This window comes from Carassius auratus, unplaced genomic scaffold (assembly GCF_003368295.1).
Source record: "Carassius auratus strain Wakin unplaced genomic scaffold, ASM336829v1 scaf_tig00217322, whole genome shotgun sequence".
NCBI lineage: Eukaryota > Metazoa > Chordata > Actinopteri > Cypriniformes > Cyprinidae > Carassius > Carassius auratus.
The window spans coordinates 132,501-155,362 of record NW_020529001.1 but is presented as its reverse complement, the minus strand read 5'-3'; the positions used below and the strand labels follow the sequence as shown (position 1 = coordinate 155,362).

At 44.2% G+C, this 22,862-nt stretch overlaps 1 protein-coding gene across 2 annotated transcripts; it reads right to left on the bottom strand.

Moving 5' to 3' along the window:
* Positions 1-2,467: 2,467 nt before the first annotated feature.
* On the bottom strand, positions 2,468-6,873 carry LOC113100657 (zinc finger and BTB domain-containing protein 45). Of its 2 annotated transcripts, XM_026265281.1 has the most exons (7): positions 6,728-6,873; positions 5,481-6,128; positions 5,185-5,438; positions 4,989-5,099; positions 3,448-3,594; positions 3,107-3,368; positions 2,468-2,859 (listed from the first exon to the last, which is right to left on the bottom strand). In XM_026265281.1, the coding sequence occupies exons 2-7, from the start codon at positions 6,112-6,114 to the stop codon at positions 2,540-2,542; spliced, it is 1,728 nt and encodes a 575-aa protein (XP_026121066.1). In that variant the 5' UTR covers positions 6,115-6,128; positions 6,728-6,873; the 3' UTR covers positions 2,468-2,539. The 2 variants fall into 2 exon arrangements, with proteins under 2 accessions (XP_026121066.1, XP_026121064.1); XM_026265279.1 differs by having other exon boundaries at positions 5,185-6,128.
* Positions 6,874-22,862: the final 15,989 nt, after the last annotated feature.

Here is a 22,862-nt window from a genome sequence, read left to right as displayed (position 1 = left end):
AATGCTAAAAAAAAAAAAAAAAAGAAGTATGGCTTTAATGATAATTTCATTTATCATTTTATGATTTATATAATTATATTATAATGAATAAATATTAATGTATACAGATAATGTAATATAAATAAGCTGTAGTATCAAAAGATTGCACTATTTAAAAAATAAAACAATCTGACCTTACAGGTTCGAGTCTCTATCCACTTGTCACTGCACCCGATAGAGAGAGATTATTTATTTTATTTGTCCTCCTTCATTTTTCATATGATGTTTTAATTTGTCATATTCTTAACCTTTAGCAAAACCTTTAACCTTTAGTTTTGAATCTTGTGGGAAGTAAATCAAACTTGCTTTGTGTTACAAGGCTCGTGATTGGTTGTTTGCCAGTGATGTCACACATTCATGTGCACGCGCTCCACAAACTCAGGATCAAAGCCTGAATTGACAAAGAAAGTTAATGAACAGCATCATGGTACTAACAAAGCCGGATTGGAGAGGTTTGGTTTGTCAACTAGAAACTAATCCTGTTACTCTGAATTTGTTCAGCTACCATCATGATACAGGCCCGAGTCTCAAGTACTTAACACTACACAGACACACACACTCACATATTTTCTGAAAATTCCCCTAATTAAAATGAGCCAAATTATACATTAATCTGTCATGTAGATCTGAAAATATCATGGTATCAAGATATCATATTCTCATGGTTTTATATCTTTATTATTTCATTAAACATGCTCTGATTGTGGAAAATGGTTGAAATCCAAACAATCCTTTATGATCTTTCATGTGTAAACAATACTTCTCTCTCACTCTCTCTCTCTCTCTCTCTCTATATATATCATTTTGAAACTGGAGTGTAGCTGTGTATTTGTTCCATGTACTCTAAAATGTCTGAAACACCAAACAGCTCAGATAGTCATGTGTCAAGTAAATTAGAAACTAGTTATTTAGTTATTGTAATAATATTAATTTTGCAGTAACTAGTAGTGTAACAAATTACTAATAATATTTCAGTAATAATTTTACGTGTTGTTTACGTGTGAAATACGCGTATTTAACCTGTTGTTGACGCATTAAAAATTCACCAGTTTTTTGTCCCTTTTGGCCTTCCATATATTTGGACAATCAGTATCCCTCTGAAGAGTCTGTGATCTGTGAACTCTCACCTACCTAACATTCAGCGGCTTCACTCCTCTCTCTTAACCTTTATACCGACATATTTGAAGAAAATGACCATAAAACACAGCAAACGTAACTTACACAACAAATCACACAAAACTTTGAAACAAGTGCAGACAATTCTCAAAAAGAAACTAAAAGTGCACTGCATTTCACACGTGCGCTATATCTCCGCGTAATTCGCGCTGACTTCAGCTGTGTTTGTATCTTATTTTTAGTATATTTGAGCAGCTCACCGATCCTGAGTGTTCCGCGTTGCAAGACAGCACAAACCCGAAACCACTGACTCGGATCCGATTCATTCAGGGAGTCGACTCTTTCGAAGTGAACGACACGAGTCCGGCGCATGCGCGGTTCACCTACTGTGAGTGTCGCCAGACTGCAATTCTTCATCTGAATACTGTAATGTGAAGTGTAGCAAACACTCCGTCGGTCCAGATTTACTTGATTAAACATCATAGAGCCGCTATTCAGATCACTGATTAATGACGTATGCTATTTACAGAGTAGATGAGATGCTAAAGATCTAGTTTACAGTGGCCTAATAATGCACCAGAGAACCATCAGAACATTGTTCCATTTCTACTAGAACACAAGCATGAAACAGTCTAAACGTACCTGCCAAAAAGCATGTAAAGACAAGGTTAATGAAGGACACGAGGCGTCAGAGTCGTCACAATGCATTTAATGCATCTTCATGCAGCGTGAAGCGAGCACATGCTAGATACCAACCCAAGCAGAGCAGACAGCACATACAACTCTTACACATCAGTTCACCTGAAAAAGAGCATTACCATTTACGAATATACTTGATACAAAATGTAGAAATGGAGGTTGATGCTGAAATAAAGATGGAGGTAATAAGTGCGCTCTTCTGGTCCTGAGGTCACTGAGGTCTCTGATGAGGTCATGAAGACATGTACAACACATCAAACACTGAAACACACCTCACACGCAGAACTGGGCCTGACCGCAGTGTGAGGCGCTCGATGAGGTCTGTGTGTGTGTGTGTGTGTGAGGTTATCTGGGTTAGAGAGGAGAGAGAGAGAGAGAGAGAGAGAGAGTGTGTGTGTGTGTGTGTGTGTGTGAGGTTATCTGGGTTAGAGAGGAGAGAGAGAGAGAGAGAGAGAGAGAGAGAGTGTGTGTGTGTGTTTATTTGTTTATTTATTTATGTGTGTGTGTGAGGTTATCTGGGTTAGAGAAGGAAGAAAGGAAGAGAGAGAGAGAGAGAGAGAGAGAGAGAGTGAGTGTGTGTGTGTGTGTGAGAGAGAGAGAGAGAGAGAGTGTGTGTGTGTGTGTGTGTGTGTGTGTTAAAGCTCCTGGGATTCAGTCTGATTGTTTCTCCTCTCCTCACTCGTCTCTAGGAGGCGGAGCCGGGTGCGCTGGCCCCGCCCTGCTGCAGCTGATTGGTGGGTGGTTTGGGGGGCGTGTGGTGCTGCAGGGCGTGTCTCTCCAGCAGTGTGCGGTGGGTGAAGGCGCGGTGACACACGCTGCAGGTGAAGGTGCGCTCCACCCGGTGTGTGCGCATGTGAACGTTCAGAGAGCTCTTCTGCGTGAAGCGCTTGCTGCAGACGGAGCACTGGAACGCACGCACACCCGTGTGCACCACCATGTGCTTCAGCAGATAGTCACGCAGAGAGAACGAGCGCCAGCAGATGCTGCACTGATGCGGCTTCTGACCTGCACACACACACACACACACACACACACACACACGTTCAGTCTTCATACACAGGCAGATTTAACACACTGCAGAAGTGAAGCACAAGGGCACTGGTTTAGTAACGCTGCCGGTTCAGAGAGCAGCAGATTAAATCTGATTCATAATCAATTCAGCGGTTCTCTGGAGTGTGTGTGTGTGTGTGTGTGTGTGTGTGACCTGTGCTACACCTGAACTACTCTGGTGTCGGGGTCACTGGGGGCGTACCGGAGTGGATGAACATGTGCTTGCTGTAGTTCTTGCGGGAGCGCAGTGACTTTCCGCAGTGACTGCAGTCGAAGGACGTCTCGGAGCCCTGTGGGGTGAAGCTCGGCCCCGCGAGGCATGCTGGGGTGGAGGGGGGCGGGGCCGGGGTCAGGGAGGCAGGGGGCGGAGCCTGCTGGCACTCAGCCAGGTTGTCGATCACCATGGGTCCGCCCACAAAGAAGGAGGGCTGCTGTGATTCGCTGGCAGGGAACTGGAAAAGCATCTGAGGACACAGACAGACAGACAGATGTTAACAGATGGCAGTGTCACGCTCCTCCTGACTGTGACGAGGTGCGTCAGACCTGACTGTTGAGGTTCTGGGAGCCCGGCGCTGGAGGAGAGAGGGGCTTGTTACCCCGACCGCGAGGGTTTGAGCCCAGAGACGCCTGCGGATCCGCCTGAGACCAGAAACCACTCGAGAACACGGCCGAGTCCTCGTAGAACCCCCCCTGAAACACACAGTCTAACAATTTATTCAAGTCACTTACAAGGACATAAATATTATAGATGCAGTTCAATAAAGATCATGGACCAGTGACATACAGCAGGTTTTCACTATATTAAGCGCGGACACACACACACACACACCCACACGTGTGGGAAAGAAACAGAGCGTATCAGTTACTGCCACATACCGTATTTTTCGGACTATAAGTCGCACCTGAGTATAAGTCGCATCAGTCCAAAAATATGAACTTAGTTTAACAAAATCCAAGAGCAAGAACAGATACTGGTAATGTGTAGAGGCAAGTGTTCAGCGGTACACAATAGTACACAGAACCACAGGCTGAATATGTATGTTAAGATAACACATTAACAGTTAGCTACACAACAGCATGAACAGGACAGAATTAACACAAGAAGCCAGCGAGTCCAACAGTTACCGGTAACACTAAGCTTGTTCACCAGGCTCCCGCGATCTTATTCCACATCACTCAATCTGATGAATTCTTCATCCTCTGCGTCTCTTCTGAACATCTCTCTTCTTCTGCAGGGTTAGTCAGACTCCGCATCCGTTCCAGTGTGGAACAGCTGAATGCTGTATACTGATCTCCTTGTCCGCTACAGAGCGTGGAGACTGCACCGTTCACAAGCCTCTCCCAGCATCTGTGCACTCGGTCCTCCGGCTCTGGCCATCTTGCTTTCAGCCCGCGGTTAGCTTTCTTTGTTTTCTTTGTTTCTTCTTCTTTCAGTTTTACACAAGTTTCTCACTCACTCCAGACTAACTTTCTGCTGCTCGATTACTGTTTTCGGCTGCATGTTTCACTACCTCCAGTTTGTAATCTGCAGAATAGGTTTTTCTTTTTGGGGGCATTTTGTTTGCATTCAGTCTTTCTCAGTTGTCTGTAAGTTCATATTTCCGTTAACAGTTTTCAGTTGTTCTCAGAGTATGCTGCAGGAGCACTGAGCAGCACAGAGCGCCCTCTCTCGCTGGAGACGGTCATGTTTTCTCTTGATTCATGTCAAAGTACTTTTGATAAATGAGTCGCACCTGACTATAAGAAATCGAGCCAGCCAAACTATGAAAAAAAGTGTGACTTATAGTCCGGAGAATACGGTATACGGCGTCATCAAGTGTGTTCTTGGCTGTGATGGAAAGAGAGGCTTGTTCAGTTTCCCAGATGTGTAGTGATGAATGATTAATAACACATTCAGTGAAGGCTCTCTCACACTAACTGGTGCGCACCCGGTTCAGCTGACGGCAGAGTTCACTTCGGCTCGTTTGGATGATGTGAACGCACCAAATCTCAGAAGTGCACCTCTATTAATGATGTATTATTTGATGTAATGTGTGTGTGTTTGACTCAGACGCGCTGGAAGCTGAGAGCGGTGTTGTCTTTACCTGTGTGTAGGTGTGTTGATGCGATGTGTTTCCTCTCTCGTCCATCTCAAACAGAGTGTCCCCGTCCTGCACGCCCTCGTTCTTCACCACCACCTGCTCTCCACCCAGCACCTGAACACAGTCAGCAACACCCCCCAGATACAGTGTGTGAACCCCACAACAGAGCAGACCAGTCAACAGTGCTGTGTTTCGTCACCTGCAGTCTCAGCGGCTGTCTCTGTTTGCGTGTGTGCGCCGTCTGTCTGTCTCGGTCCACATCATGAGCGTCTCTCTCGTCGTCTTCACTGAACCGCTCCACCAGCTCCAGGCCCAAGCCGCTCGGAGATCCCATGTGACCGCGCTCGTTGGCGGCGATGTTCTGCGCGCTCACATTCGCACCGCGCTCCGGGTTCAGCATGTAGTTGATCTCCTGTGAGCAGCTGGTGGCCCCGCCCCCCGCCACACCCAGACCATCCCCTCTACACATGGCCCCGCCCCCTGTCACACCCAGACCCTCCCCTCTACACATGGCCCCGCCTCCCACCTCACCAAGGGGCATCAGTGAGCCGACCCCGCCCCCCTCCAGGCCGCCGCCCTCCCCCTGAGCTCCGCCCCCCAGCGCAGCGGCCATGTCTGGGCCGCAGTCTCCGCCCATGCTGTAAGTGAAGCCCTGCAGCGCCACGTTGTCCTGGTCCTTGCCCTCTCCGCCCTCCTCTTGTTTGGGCAGTGCGCTCCCCAGCGCCCCCACGGCTCCAGCCACAGCGGCGCGTCTCTGAGAGATGATCTGTGTGCACTCGTCGATGACGGTCTTGATCTGCAGGATGGAGGCGGCGGTGAGGATGCAGAGCGCCTGTGAGTGGAGCACCACCAGCGAGCCGCTGTACATGAAGTCCACCAGCTGCTTGACCGTCTCTGCAGGAACCAGCGGCGGCACAGAGATCTCCGAGTGACCCAGCAGCAGCTTGTCCTGGAAGAAGGGGCTGCCGGCCGCCAGCACACAGGCGTGAGCGCGCAGAGACGCGTCGTGGATGCGCACCGTCACGTCACAGAACAGACCTTTACGCCTCTGAGACCTCAGCGCCTCCAGCACAGACTGACTGGAGTTATGGAGGTGGATGTAGTGGACGGCCTCCGAACCTGACGCCATGACCCCACCGGACACTGTACACACACACAGAGAGAGAGAGAGAGAGAGAGACACACACACACACACAGGGAGAGACAGAGAGACACACACACACACACACAGGGAGAGAGAGAGAGACACACACACACACACAGAGAGAGAGAGAGAGAGAGAGACACACACACAGAGAGAGAGAGAGAGAGAGAGAGAGAGAGACACACACACACACACACACACACACACACAGGGAGAGACAGAGAGAGAGAGAGACACACACACACACACACACACACAGGGAGAGACAGAGAGAGAGAGAGAGAGAGAGACACACACACACACACACACACACACACAGGGAGAGACAGACAGAGAGAGAGAGAGAGAGACAGAGACACACACAGACACAGAGAGAGAGACAGAGAGGGACACACACACACACACACACACAGAGAGAGAGAGAAAGAGAGTATAATTTAAGTCTTAATCTCATGATCAACTCTAACTCCGTGTCTAGTGTTTGTCACATTAATGAACACTATATGAGGCAAAATGCATCATTAAACTCATTCGTGCTCGATATGTTTATTATTTACTCTGACATCTACAGTGCTGCTGTGTGCGGTCACGCGCTCACCTGCAGATGAGTTTAAAGTGCTCGTGCTCGCGGCTGCGCGATCATTCCTGCTCTAATATCGATCTCGGGTTAATCTGACAAGATTCTGCGATCCGCCGAAGCAGCTCTCGCTCACGGGCCCGACATCCGCTGACCACGCGTCAAAATAAGAGCCCGGAACTTCATGCAGCAGCTTGTCAAAATAAAAGGCACAAACGGCACACAATCTGTCAAAACCATAGACTGTATAAAAACAGGTCGAAACACTAGTAATTTCGGATTTTTTTTTTTTTTAACGTAAAGACCTGTTTGTTTGTTTTCACACAGATTTTACAAAACATCCATCTTTATAATAATACCTGTAAAATATAAATATTATATTAACATTTATCCGCACTGATCCGGGACATGTGTGTGTTCACTTGGATGGGTGAAATACAGAGCACAAACAACTTTTCACTTCTCTTCATAAATTACAATGAAACCATTTGCAAATACTTGCAAAAACGTTCATAATCATCAAAATACAGAGATATTTGTGTGCTTTCCATCGCTGGAGAAAGATGCTTCCACAGTCACCAGTTAAATCCACAAAAACAGGCCAAATCTACTAGTTATTACCTTGAAAGATGTTGGTAGTTATATCTCAGATGTCATTCTGTCATACAAAAGTGAAATTACTTTTTACCGAAGTGGCAAAAAAAATAGTTTTATTTGAGTTAATCAAATCAATTTCTCTTTGTGTTACTTCATTCGATGCGACTCAGATATTTTCTTAATATTTGTGTTTATTGTGCAGACAGTAAAGCATTTCACTAAAAACAAATAGATAATTACAGTGTATTTTCAGACAAGGAGTTAAACAAAGACAGAAGAGAGTAAGGCTGGTTTAGTGTGTGTGTGGACAGTGTATAGTGTGTGTGAGAGCACTCCTGTAGCTGAGTGTGGACAGTGTGTAGTGTGTGTGAGATCACTCCTGTAGCTGATCGTGTGGACAGTGTGTAGTGTGTGTGAGATCACTCCTGTAGCTGATCGTGTGGACAGTGTGTAGTGTGTGTGAGATCACTCCTGTAGCACTCCTGTAACTGAGCGTGTGGACAGTGTGTAGTGTGTGTGAGAACACTCCTGTAGCTGATCGTGTGGACAGTGTGTAGTGTGTGTGAGAGCACTCCTGTGGCTGATCGTGTGGACAATGTGTAGTGTGTGTGAGAACACTCCTGTAGCTGATCGTGTGGACAGTGTGTAGTGTGTGTGAGAGCACTCCTGTAGCTGATCGTGTGGACAGTGTGTAGTGTGTGTGAGAGCACTCCTGTGGCTGATCGTGTGGACAGTGTGTAGTGTGTGTGAGAACACTCCTGTAGCCGAGTGTGTGGACAGTGTGTAGTGTGTGTGAGAACACTCCTGTAGCTGAGTGTGTGGACAGTGTGTAGAGTGTGTGAGAGAGCACTCCTGTAGCTGATCGTGAGGACTGTGAGCAGTGTGTGTGAGAACATTTCTGTAGCCCAGTGTGTGGACAGTGTGTAGAGTGTGTGAGAGAGCACTCCTGTAGATGAGTGTGTGGACAATGTGTAGTGTGTGTGAGAACACTCCTGTAGCTGATCGTGTGGACAGTGTGTAGAGTGTGTGAGAGAGCACTCCTGTAGATGAGTGTGTGGACAGTGTGTAGTGTGTGTGAGAACACTCCTGTAGCCGAGTGTGTGGACAGTGTGTAGAGTGTGTGAGAGCACTCCTGTAGCTGATCGTGTGGACAGTGTGTAGTGTGTGTGAGAACACTCCTGTAGCTGATCGTGTGGACAGTGTGTAGTGTGTGAGAGAGCACTCCTGTAGCTGATCGTGAGGACTGTGAGCAGTGTGTGTGAGAACACTCCTGTAGCCGAGTGTGTGGACAGTGTGTAGAGTGTGTGAGAGAGCACTCCAGTAGATGAGTGTGTGGACAATGTGTAGTGTGTGTGAGAACACTCCTGTAGCTGATCGTGAGGACTGTGAGCAGTGTGTGTGAGAACACTCCTGTAGCCGAGTGTGTGGACAGTGTGTAGAGTGTGTGAGATAGCACTCCTGTAGATGAGTGTGTGGACAATGTGTAGTGTGTGTGAGAACACTCCTGTAGCTGATCGTGTGGACAGTGTGTAGTGTGTGTGAGAACACTCCTGTAGCTGAGTGTGTGGACAGTGTGTAGTGTGTGAGAGAGCACTCCTGTAGATGAGTGTGTGGACAGTGTGTAGTGTGTGTGAGAACACTCCTGTAGCCCAGTGTGTGGACAGTGTGTAGAGTGTGTGAGAGAGCACTCCTGTAGATGATTGTGTGGACAATGTGTAGTGTTTGTGAGAACACTCCTGTAGCTGATCGTGTGGACAGTGTGTAGAGTGTGTGAGAGAGCACTCCTGTAGATGAGTGTGTGGACAGTGTGTAGTGTGTGTGAGAACACTCCTGTAGCCGAGTGTGTGGACAGTGTGTAGAGTGTGTGAGAGCACTCCTGTAGCTGATCGTGTGGACAGTGTGTAGTGTGTGTGAGAACACTCCTGTAGCCGAGTGTGTGGACAGTGTGTAGAGTGTGTGAGAGAGCACTCCTGTAGCTGATCGTGAGGACAGTGTGTAGTGTGTGTGAGAGCACTCCTGTAGCAGAGTGTGTGGACAGTGTGTAGTGTGTGTGAGAGCACTCCTGTAGCTGAGTGTGTGGACAGTGTGTAGTGTGTGTGAGAGCACTCCTGTAGCTGATTGTGTGGACATTGTGTAGTGTGTGTGAGAACACTACTGTAGCAGAGTGTGTGGACAGTGTGTAGTGTGTGTGAGAGCACTCCTGTAGCAGAGTGTGTGGACAGTGTGTAGTGTGTGTGAGAACACTACTGTAGCAGAGTGTGTGGACAGTGTAGTGTGTGTGAGAGCACTCCTGTAGCTGATCCGTGTGGACAGTGTGTAGTGTGTGAGAGAACACTCCTGTAGCTGATCGTGAGGACAGTGTGTAGTGTGTGAGAGAACACTCCTGTAGCTGATCGTGAGGACAGTGTGTAGTGTGTGAGAGAACACTCCTGTAGCTGATCGTGTGGACAGTGTGTAGTGTGTGTGTGAGATCACTCCTGTAGCAGAGTGTGTGGACAGTGTGTAGTGTGTGTGAGAGCACTCCTGTAGCTGAGTTTGTGGACAGTGTGTAGTGTGTGTGAGAGCACTCCTGTAGCAGTGTGTGGACAGTGTGTAGTGTGTGAGATCACTCCTGTAGCCGAGTGTGTGGACAGTGTGTAGTGTGTGTGAGAACATTCCTGTAGCTGAGTGTGTGGACAGTGTGTAGTGTGTGTGAGAGCACTCCTGTAGCTGATTGTGAGGACTGTGAGCAGTGTGTGTGAGAACACTCCTGTAGCTGATCGTGTGGACAGTGTGTAGTGTGTGTGAGAGCACTCCTGTAGCTGATCGTGTGGACAGTGTGTAGTGTGTGTGAGAGCACTCCTGTAGCTGATCGTGTGGACAGTGTGTAGTGTGTGAGAGAACACTGCTGTAGATGAGTGTGTGGACAGTGTGTAGTGTGTGTGAGAACATTCCTGTAGCTGATCGTGTGGACAGTGTGTAGTGTGTGTGAGAGCACTCCTGTAGCTGATCGTGTGGACAGTGTGTAGTGTGTGAGAGAACACTGCTGTAGATGAGTGTGTGGACAGTGTGTAGTGTGTGAGAGAACACTGCTGTAGATGAGTGTGTGGACAGTGTGTAGTGTTTGTGAGAGCACTCCTGTAGCAGAGTGTGTGGACAGTGTGTAGTGTGTGTGTGAGCACTCCTGTAGCTGATCGTGTGGACAGTGTGTAGTGTGTGAGAGAGCACTCCTGTAGCCGAGTGTGTGGACAGTGTCTAGTGTGTGTGAGAGCACTCCTGTAGCTGAGTGTGTGGACAGTGTGTAGTGTGTGTGTGAGCACTCCTGTAGCTGATCGTGTGGACAGTGTGTAGTGTGTGAGAGAGCACTCCTGTAGCAGAGTGTGTGGACAGTGTGTAGTGTGTGTGAGAGCACTCCTGTAGCAGAGTGTGTGGACAGTGTGTAGTGTGTGTGAGAACACTACTGTAGCAGAGTGTGTGGACAGTGTAGTGTGTGTGAGAGCACTCCTGTAGCTGATCCGTGTGGACAGTGTGTAGTGTGTGAGAGAACACTCCTGTAGCTGATCGTGAGGACAGTGTGTAGTGTGTGAGAGAACACTCCTGTAGCTGATCGTGAGGACAGTGTGTAGTGTGTGAGAGAACACTCCTGTAGCTGATCGTGTGGACAGTGTGTAGTGTGTGTGAGATCACTCCTGTAGCAGAGTGTGTGGACAGTGTGTAGTGTGTGTGAGAGCACTCCTGTAGCTGAGTTTGTGGACAGTGTGTAGTGTGTGTGAGAACACTACTGTAGCAGAGTGTGTGGACAGTGTGTAGTGTGTGTGAGAGCACTCCTGTAGCAGAGTGTGTGGACAGTGTGTAGTGTGTGTGAGAACACTACTGTAGCAGAGTGTGTGGACAGGGTAGTGTGTGTGAGAGCACTCCTGTAGCTGATCCGTGTGGACAGTGTGTAGTGTGTGAGAGAACACTCCTGTAGCTGATCGTGAGGACAGTGTGTAGTGTGTGAGAGAACACTCCTGTAGCTGATCGTGTGGACAGTGTGTAGTGTGTGTGTGAGATCACTCCTGTAGCAGAGTGTATGGACAGTGTGTAGTGTGTGTGAGAGCACTCCTGTAGCTGAGTTTGTGGACAGTGTGTAGTGTGTGTGAGAGCACTCCTGTAGCTGATCGTGTGGACAGTGTGTAGTGTGTGAGAGAACACTCCTGTAGCTGATCGTGAGGACAGTGTGTAGTGTGTGAGAGAACACTCCTGTAGCTGATCGTGAGGACAGTGTGTAGTGTGTGAGAGAACACTCCTGTAGCTGATCGTGTGGACAGTGTGTAGTGTGTGTGAGATCACTCCTGTAGCAGAGTGTGTGGACAGTGTGTAGTGTGTGTGAGAGCACTCCTGTAGCTGAGTTTGTGGACAGTGTGTAGTGTGTGTGAGAGCACTCCTGTAGCTGATCGTGAGGACAGTGTGTAGTGTGTGAGAGAACACTCCTGTAGCTGATCGTGTGGACAGTGTGTAGTGTGTGTGAGAACACTCCTGTAGCTGAGTGTGTGGACAGTGTGTAGTGTGTGTGAGAGCACTCCTGTAGCTGATCGTGTGGACAGTGTGTAGTGTGTGTGAGAGCACTCCTGTAGCTGATCGTGTGGACAGTGTGTAGTGTGTGAGAGAACACTGCTGTAGATGAGTGTGTGGACAGTGTGTAGTGTGTGTGAGAGCACTCCTGTAGCCGAGTGTGTGGCCAGTGTTAGTGTGTGAGAGAGCACTCCTGTAGCTGATCGTCAGGACAGTGTGTAGTGTGTGAGAGAACACTGCTCTAGATGAGTGTGTGGCCAGTGTTAGTGAGAAGACTCCTGTAATGGTTTTTATACTGTAGAAACTGTATATTCTATGGCCCTACCCCTAACCCTAACCCTCAGGACAGGAAACAGGAAACTTTGTGCATTTTTACTTTCTCAAAAAAACTCATTCTGTATGATTTATAAGTGTTTTGAAAAATGGGGCATGGGTTATGTCCTCATAAGTCACCCTCTCCTTGTAATACCTGTGTCATACCCATGACATTATACAGAGCTGTGTCCTGATATGTCACAAAAACAAGAGCACACACACACACACACAAACACACACACAAACAGACTTACATACTTTTTTGCCAAGTCATTGTACATAGCAGAATATAAAAAACAAAATAAAAATACTTTAATGGTATTACTACTGCAGATGTGTTCACTCTCTAACTCTCTAACTAGGTTGTGAGTTTGAGTCTTGCACAGGCAGGAAGTGAATGTACACACTCTCTTAGAATTTGTCAGTTCTTTAAAAGTCATAGTTGGAGCATTAGAGCATTCTGGGGAAGTCGTGGCTTAGCGGTTAGAGAGTTATGGGGCGGTCACACTGCAATTTTCGTTCCATTGACTTCCATTCATACACATGCCAATGCGTCAGACCGGAAACGCAAGCTTATGTGAAAAAGTTTGCATTTCGCTACGTTCCAAAGTTCAAGATAGGTGAACTCTGACCTGCAAATTCGCATCCGGTGAAGATGTGGGACCAGTAGAAGATTGATACGTCACTGCGTGACCTCTCTGTACAGAAATTCAAAAATGAAGGAAGCGCTATATAACTTTAGCTGTAGCGCAGCGTACTATTTTATATACTACATATTTAAAAGATAATAAAAAAAAATTAAAAAAGAAGCTGCATGGTTTGCAGTGTCCGTTGAAACAGGAACAGATGGTACATTTGAATGAGAATGTTGTATAATTTTTTATTGCTTAGGGTGTATATATTTATAGAGAGAGAGATACAGAGAGTACAGTATAATAATACGCTTTCAACACCGTCGCAAAAGACACAGTACAAGCACATATTAATCCACATTGTGATAATTGATGAGAGACCGTTTTATCTTGCTCCCACCCATATTCGCAGCGGTGTCCAAAATAATTTTGCACGTTTAAAGTCTAGTGTGACCGCCCCTTTAGACTTTTAACACTAAGGTTGTGGGTTTGAGTTTTGTGTGTCAATACCATTGCTGAGGTGCCCTTGAGCAAGGCACTGAACCCCGAATTGCTCTGTGTGTGTGTGTGTGTGTGTGTGTGTGTGTGTGTGTGTGTGTGTGTGTGTGTGTGTGTGTGCGCGCGCGTGTGTTCATGCTGTGTGTGCACTTTGGATGGGTTAAATGTACAGCACGAATTCTGCATATGGGTCACTATATTTGTAAATATACTTGGCTGTATGTCACGTCATTTTAATTTGTAAATATGATGTGTTACCAAAAAAGGAAGCAGGTCCTCCACCAAGTAATATTGAATGTGTCATGTTCCCGGAGTGTCTGGAGCTCAGGAGTGTTCTGAGTCTCTGAAGCAGGCCCGACCCGTGGCACAGGAGACATATCTTGCAGTTGTCTAGGGCCCAAAATGACTGAAGGGGCCTGTAGAAGGGGGTTTTGGTCAGAAGTATGCAATTTCTGAAAGTTAACATAATTTTAGTACTGATCAACCATCAAACTGATTAAAATAGTGTTAGAATAAAATAAAATAGACATAAACGAAAATTCATAAGATTTGACATGTCATGTTCGACAGTAAATATCAATATAGAGGTAAAAATCACAAGTTAAGGACTGTGTATTAGCCCGTGAAGTTTATGTAGTATTTTGAAATAGACTTTTTAGAACATCTTAACTGACAACACTGACACCGTGGAACGGTTTTACTAGAGTTAGCAGTTTATTTAAACTGACTTAATTTTAAAATAAATGCAAGCTTTTGTAATATTTTAATTTCAGTTACATCACTGCTTGCTTTTAATTCACCAAAATGTGTCTACATGTCTTTTGAAAAAGACCACGACTAGGACTATAATCTTGCATTCATAAAATTAAATAATTCAGTTTAAGCAATTATCCTTGCCTGCAATTAAAGTGAAAAGTATGCGCTTTGCTAATTAGTCGAACTAGCTAGCTAGCTGGCTAACATCTACAAATAATTGACAAAATTTAGCCTTTATTTTGTTGCCTGTTAGACTATTTTAGGCATTTCATATTGCTCATATTTCTCGTTATTGTAATAAGTACTTGTCATTGTATAGTTGTGAGAGTAGCTCAGGTCTGGTCTCTTCAACAGGCTTTTAACAGATTCACTCTTAAAATACCTACATCTCCATTTATTTATTATCACAATTCACTCCTGTCCCTATGTTGAGAGAAATCATAAGATGTTACTGTAGTTATAAAACAAATATTAGTATTTGTATATATAATTATATAATTCATCTCGCAAAAAAATAAAAAATAAATAAAAATACAGTTTCAGTATTCCTCAAAATGAATAAAAATAATGCAACACTGAATATGATGCAAACCTGCAATAATAAATGTTAAACAACACAAATATCCTTTATGTATTTAAATCCCATTCTATAAACCACTGTCTTTGCTTCTGACCCTTGATGATCCGGTTCAATCATACTAATGAACAGAAACTACTCTAGAAAACATTTGTGTTGAAATGTCTTCTTCTGCATTGTAAATGTACTTTCCCTTCAGCATAAGGTGTATTCATTTCACTTTTTTCCCACATTTCATTCTCACTTCCCCAGCGCTGAAGTGTGTTTATGGCTGCTGGGCCCCTGATCTCGCTTCCATACAGGGCAATGGGCAGAATGACACTATCCAAGATCTTTGTCCAGATTCTGGTGGGGATGTTTATTCTGAATAATTTCATTCGTATAGCGTGCAGTGCCCTGTGGGCTTTATAAGTAATGTTCTAATTGCCCATTTGAAAGTTCCAGTGGGAGTTAAATCCAGACCAAGATAAATATAGTGTAAAGTATGCTGAAGTGTGGTGTTGTTTAAAGTAAATAAATGTTTATGTTCTAGATTTCTGTTTTTTTTTCTGAAATATCATAATCTTAGTTTTTGGGATGTTGACGTCTAAGGCCCAATCCTGGCAGTATTTAGTTAAAATGTCGAGGTTGTTCTGAAGACCTTCTGGTGTTTTAGACAGAATTAGTAAGTCGTCTGCATACAGTAAATATTTGACCTCTGTGTGGTGTGATTGTAATCCTGGACTGTTGGACTGGTCCAGAAGATCTGCCAGTTCATTGATATATATCACTGTAAACCCTAATGTTGTCTTGACTTAAAAAAATCAAGTAATGTTGACTAAACTAAATTTTGAACTAATTTTTGACTAATTTTTGCATTTTGGCCCTGTCACTTAAAAATATGCGTTAATTTAACTAATTTACCTTCGAAATGCATAAACTTACGATTTCAAGTGTTGTGAGCTCAAAATCATGAGTAATCCTTTGGAAAAACTCACCTTTTAAGCCTCTGGAGCAACTAGCTTCAAATAACTTTTTTTTATTATTGAAAGTTTGTGTCCAAAGCACAAGGACATACCAAGTCTTGTATATTAACTTCTTTACTCAATGCATTTTACACTGAACTCAACACATGGTACATACACAGCAAAAAATCCAGCATGAAATGAACTCAGCTGGGAGTACATGTGAGACCACACTCAAGAGTGTGAAAGTGTTAGAATAGGAGTGTTAAATTAACACTGAAGCAGAGTTAAAGTTAATGAGATAATTAAGTGATTAATTGAGGGATGATTGACCATTATTGACGTCATTAACCTGATGTTAACATGAAGAATCAACAAAGATGAAAATCACTTTTTTAATGGTGTCACCATTATAGTGGTCAGTGTTTGCTTTAGTTTGGGCTCTTGTCCCCTAAAATGATAAAGCCAGGTTTTAATTGGCTGTTATAACTGAGTTATAAAACTGATGGACAAGCAAAGACTATTGTTATTCTTGAATTACTGATTTAAAGTTAAATTGTTGATTATTGGAGCCCTATGACTCTTCAACAAAGTATTTCCAGTATTTTAAATACAATCTGAGGAATTTCTTAAAAATTGTTCAAAAAATCTTTCAAAACAGTCTTTCCGTTAGACGTGCAAACATCAAGAATCAACCTGTGAAACTCAACAATGGTGAAAATCAAAAAAGCATGTTGCAGTGCATTCTGGGTGCCACCTTTCAAAATTCATCCATGGCTCCCATGAGCTGATAAAACCTGAGCTCTCTTAAACTTTGTCTTTCTTTGCCACAAAAACAGTGTTTTAAAATACACTGTTACAGCAGCAAAAGATAAGGTAAAACAAGAAAGTAACTGGACCAAGATCACAACTAAACCAAACACTGATCACCACAATGGTGACCTAAAATAAATCAAGTATCAACATTGAAACCTCTGTTAATTCTCAATAAAAGCTTCTCTAAATGTCTGACAGAAATAAAGTAAGGAGGAGGATCTGTGAACGTCTATATCAGACGTACAGAAGACATAAAAAACATTTTAAAAAAAGACGTCATAAAAACATTCTGTCTCCTCAGTGGACGTCTTTTCAACGTCTGCAAAGACATAAAAAGACGTCCACTGTACATAACTTTGCCCAGTGGATTAGGTTGATGTTAAAATACGCAATATAGTAATTTTCACATTATAGTTCCTTTAAAAACAAACAAAAATGTTAAATACATGTGACTTCATGCTAGAAGACTACTAACATATGAAGGTATAATTAACACTGGATTTATTTAACATGCATTATGTACCATGTGTTGAGTTCAGTGTAAAATGCATTGAGTAAAGAAGTTAATGTACAAGACTTGGTATGTGCTTGTGCTTTGGACACAATCTTTCAATAATAAAAAAGTTATTTGACCTGTGTTATGGTCTTTTATTTATTTAGACTAATTTGAATAATATAAAGTCATAACCTAGTGGTTAGAGAGTTTGACTTCTAACCCTAGGGTTGTGGGTTTGAATCTTGGGTCGGCAATAACACGACTGAGGTGTCCTTGAGCAAGACACTGAACCCCCAACTGCTCCCTGGGTGCTGCAGCATAAATGATGAACACTGCTCTCTCTCTTTGTGTGTGTGTGTGTGTGTGTGTGCGCGCGCAATTTGGGTGGGTTAAATGTAGAGCATGAATACTGAGTATAAGTCACCATACTTGGCTGAATTTCACTTATTTCACTTTAAAATTGTGTATGCTTATAGATAATAGGCCTTGTGTAAAGTAAACAAAAAAAAAAATTCTGATATTCTTTTAGGTTAACATGATTATTTATGTTGTGACAACTTGTGATATTAAACTATTGTAAGTTGGGTGGACTTTAGTCCCCGTTTGTTAAGTTTACTCAAAAAAGCGCTTGCAATAAGTTGCCTTATTTTTTTTAGTTGACGCAAATTTTTTTTTTTTTTACATTGTATTAGCCTACATTATGTATTTTAACACAGGAGGCAGTGTAATCCTAACAACCTGCACACTTTGCCTATGTCTGCTAATACACTATTTTCTTTTTCTATTGGTCTCTGGAATTGCCAGTCTGCTGTAAACAAAGCCAAATTCATTAATTCTATTATTAGTCATTCAAAGCTTAATCTCATGGCACTGACAGAGACCTGGATCAAACCAGAGGACACTGCTACACCTGCAGCGCTCTCCAATAATTTCTCATTTTCCCACTCCCCCCGTTTGACTGGAAGAGGTGGAGGTACTGGTCTGCTCATCTCTAATGATTGGAAATTTAATCCTTTACCATCTTTGTGTATCAACAGCTCCTTTGAATCTCATTCAGTTACTGTTACCTACCCTTTTAAAATACATTTTTTAGTTGTCTATCAACCTCCAGGACCACTGGGTAACTTTTTTGATATATTAGATGTGTTGCTTTCAACCTTTCCTGAGGATGGTACTCCCCTAGTTGTGCTTGGAGATTTCAACATCCACCTTGATAAACCTCACCCTCCCGGCTATCTGCAATGGTTTCATCTTCACTTCCTTCCCATAAACTGTTTGCATCTTTGGATGCTAACAGTGCTACTGATACTTTCTGCTCCATTCTTACATCTTGTTTAGACACTGTTTGCCCCTTGTCTTCCAGGCCAGCCCGTAACACCCCTTCTGCTCCTTGGTTATCTGATGTTCTACGCGAACACCATTCTAAGCTTAGAGCTGCTGAAAGGGTGTGCCGCAAATCCAAAAATACTACTGACCTTAATATGTATCAGTCACTCCTATCTTCCTTATCTGCTAAGTTGCTTCCTTATCTGAAAGGTCATACTACCATAACAAAATTAACGATTTGTCTAACTCTCACATGCTTTTTAAAACATTTTCCTCTTTACACTCTAGAGCCCCAGCCTAGAGCAAACTAGAGCCCCAGATACAGATCCCCTGTAAAGACCTTGTCTCAGAGGAGCACCAGGACAAGAACACAGGAAACAGATGATTCTTCTGCACAATCTGACTTTGCTGCAGCCTGGAATTGAACTACTGGTTTCGTCTGGTTATTCAATACAGTGGCTAAATTAACGAAAAATAAAGCCTCAACAAGTGTTGACATTTCCCAACACTACAGCAGTAATGACTTTATGAACTACTTCTAAAATCAATACTATCAGAGATAAAATTCAGCCGTCAGCTACAGTATCACATCAGACAGTGCACTATAGACCCCCTGATGAACAGTTCCACTCATTCTCTACTATAGGAGAGGAAGAATTGTGTTAATTCCATCATGAAGTGTTTATTGATGTAACGCCACGCCAGCAGAGGGAGCCCTCACCTGAGTATTGACTGGTGCCGCTCCCTCTGCTTCTACTATCACTTCCTGTTTGGCAGCCATTTAAGCATGGCCAGGCCGAAACATGATTTGCGAAGTATTGCCAGTTCTACTGCCTTACCAAGCATTTTTCCATTGTCTGATTTGATTACACTGTGTTTGACTTTTTGCCTGTTTCTCTGGATTTTTGCCTTTGGATTGCCCCTTTTGCTTGTTTGCTGGTTGGATTGTTTTCTATGATTTTGACCCCTTTGCCTGTGACCTCGACTCTGATTTCTGCTTCACGATTTGGATGGTTGAACTGTTTTTTTTAAATAAACTTCTGCAAATGGATTCTAACACAGCTTCGGCTTCACCGTCATTACAGAATACTTCGCCTCCTATGAATCCAGCGGAAGTTTCCCAGCTTCAAGCTGCTTTTGCTTATCAAGGTGAAATGCTCAAGAATTACCAGGATCAACTCAACAAACTTCAGGCTGCAAATGAACACCTAACCCATTATATACGATCACTTCCCTCTCCAACACCACAGACGGTAAGACTGGCTATGCCAGAGAAGTTTGACGGTTCAGCTGAACAATGCCGGGGTTTTATTCGTCAAGTGGAGATTTTTTTTGCTAACCAGGAAGAACAGTTTCACTCAGGTGAAAAGAAATGTGCTTTTCTAATGTCACTGCTCTCTGGTAAAGCAATCGATTGGGCTGCAGCAGTCTGGGAGACGGATCATTTGTTTCGTTCCTCCTATACCTATTTTATTCAACAATTACGAGATGTGTTGAATATCCCGCTGGGGGCAAAGATATTTCCACACAATTGCTTCATCTATCTCAAGACAATCGCACCGCTGCAGATTATGCTATTGAGTTTAGAACCCTCGCTGCACAAAGTGGCTGGAATGATGTCTCATTAAAGGCTGTGTTTCGACAAAGTCTGAACCTCGACCTACAAACTGAACTGGCCTGCAAAGGGGAAAACTGTTCTTTGAATGAATATATCACTCTTGCTATCAAGATCGATAATCTTATGAGGAATGCTCCCAAGAGGAAGATATCACACTCCAGTGCTACAGTCACACCCCAGCTTTCTCATGTTCCCCAACCCATGTCAATGCTTAGCCAGGAGCCCAAGCAAATGGGTTTTTCAAGACTCACGTAAGAGGAGAGAAATCGACGACGTCAACTCAATCTGTGCTACTACTGTGGTGAAACAGGCCACCACAGCATAACATGTCCACACAAAGCCCGGAAAAACACCAAGATAACTACCCAGGTGAGTGTTGAACAATTTTCTCTCCTTCCTACCAAATCATTGACTTTTCCAGTTCGACTATCTACTGAAAGTACTTCCATTGATTTAACAGCGCTAATCGATTCTGGAGCTGCCCTAAATCTCATCCACAAGGACATCATTAGCAAGTTCAACCTTCCCACGCAACCCTGTGTGCCATCCATCAAGATTAGTGCTGTTAACAACACCCTCATAGGAGATGGCATCAACCACCAAACACAACCACTACAACTCCATGTTGGACTTTTCCATCAAGAGGCCATCTCATTCTATGTCATTGACTCCCCAAGATATGATATTATCCTTGGATACCCCTGGTTAGCTGTTCATGACCCAGTTTTTTCCTGGCATCATGGTGAGTTAACCCATTGGTCTGAATTCTGCCAAAACCAGTGTATGCACTCCACCATAATCAAGCCCTGTTTAATGACCACTATTGAAAGCCCAAACACCACTCAAAATACTAAAATTCCATCCTGTTACAAAGAATTCTCTGAAGTTTTCAGTAAAATCAAAGCCACACAGTTACCACCTCACCGACCATGGGACTGTGCTATTGATTTGTTGCCCAATGCCATGCCTCCTAAGAGCAAGGTTTACCCTTTGTCACGTAACGAGACTCAAGCCATGGAAGAATACATTGAAGAAGCCATGAACTCTGGATTTATCCGTCCCTCCACCTCTCCAGCGGCTGCAGGGTTTTTCTTTGTAGAAAAGAAAGATGGAGGCTTACGGCCATGCATAGACTACAGAGGGCTAAATAATGTAACTATCAAGTTCCGTTACCCCCTTCCACTGGTTCCATCTGCACTGGAACAACTACGTGAAGCAAGGGTTTACACGAAGCTGGACCTCAGAAGTGCGTACAACTTGATCCGCATTCGTGAAGGTGATGAATGGAAAACTGCCTTCCTCACCACTAGGGGGCACTATGAGTATTTGGTCATGCCGTATGGACTTGCTAATGCCCCAGCAGTCTTCCAATCTTTTATCAATGAAATATTCAGAGATCTCTTGAACCAATATGTGATAGCATACAAAGATGACATACTGATTTACTCCAAGACAGAATCTGAACACATCCAACATGTCAAGACAGTACTCTCCCGCCTGCTGGATAATCAACTATACATCAAGGCAGAGAAATGTGAGTTTCATGTCAAGCAAACGTCCTTTCTTGGGTACAACATCAGTTACCAGGGTGTGGAGATGGATAACTCCAAGGTCAGAGCAGTCACCGACTGGCCACAACCCACTACAGTCAAGGAACTACAACATTTCCTTGGTTTTGCAAACTTTTACCGGCGGTTCATTCGTAATTACAGTCTGATTGCATCCCCCCTAACATCACTGTTAAAAGGCAAACCATCCAAACTTAAATGGACTCAGGAAGCTATCCAGGCATTCACCAAACTCAAGTATAGTTTCACAACGGCCCCAATCCTCAAGCACCCTGATCCTAATCTACCTTTTGTGTTAGAAGTGGATGCATCTGATTGTGGAATTGGAGCCGTCCTTTCTCAACGTCATGGTCAGCCTGGCAAGCTCTACCCCTGTGCATTCTTCTCAAGGAAATTGACTTCTGCTGAGTGCAACTATGATGTAGGCAATAAAGAACTGTTGTCCATGAAAGCAGCTATTGAAGAATGGAGACACTGGCTTGAGGGAGCAGTCCACCCATTCCAAGTAATCACCGACCACAAAAACCTGGAATATATCAAGAGTGCCAAACGCCTGAATCCACGTCAAGCCCGTTGGTCTTTATTCTTCACCCGTTTCCAGTTTACAGTCACCTACAGACCTGGCAGCAAAAACAGTAAGGCTGATGCTCTATCTAGATGTCACGATCCTCCCGTAGACAATGTCACACCTGAATCTATCCTCCCACCATCTGTTATCATTGCTCCAGTAACCTGGGACATTATGGAAGAGATCCAGCGGGCCCATCAACAAGAGCCACCACCCGGAAATTGTCCCCTGAATAAGTGCTTTGTGCCTCAAGGTTTGCGTCTCCGAGTTATGCAATGGGTTCACACCACTTTGAGCTCAGGACATCCTGGAATTTCACGCACTCTCCATCTGCTACAGAACTCTTTCTGGTGGCCTTCAATGACCAAGGATGTGGTAACCTATGTCAAGTCCTGTCAAATCTGCGCTCAATCCAAGACACCCAAAGAACTACCCTCTGGCCTCCTTCAACCGTTACCCATTCCACAGCGTCCTTGGTCCCACTTGTCCATAGACTTTGTAACAGACCTGCCTCTCTCCACTGGTTTCACCACCATACTAGTAATCATTGATCGCTTCTCTAAAGCCTGCCGTCTGATCCCTCTCAAAAGTCTTCCCACTGCCATGGAAACGGCTCAAGCCCTATTTCACCATGTCTTCAGAGTTTATGGCTTACCTGAGGATATTGTGTCGGATAGAGGACCTCAGTTTACCTCTCAGGTTTGGAAAGCTTTTTGTAAACAACTTGACATCAACATAAGCCTTACATCAGGATACCATCCACAATCAAACGGCCAAGTGGAGAGGTTGAACCAGGAAATTGGCAGGTATCTCAGAACATATTGCAGCCGTGAACAGAACCGATGGGCAGAATTTCTTCCATGGGCTGAGTATGCCCAAAACTCCCTGACCCACTCCTCCACTGGCTTGACC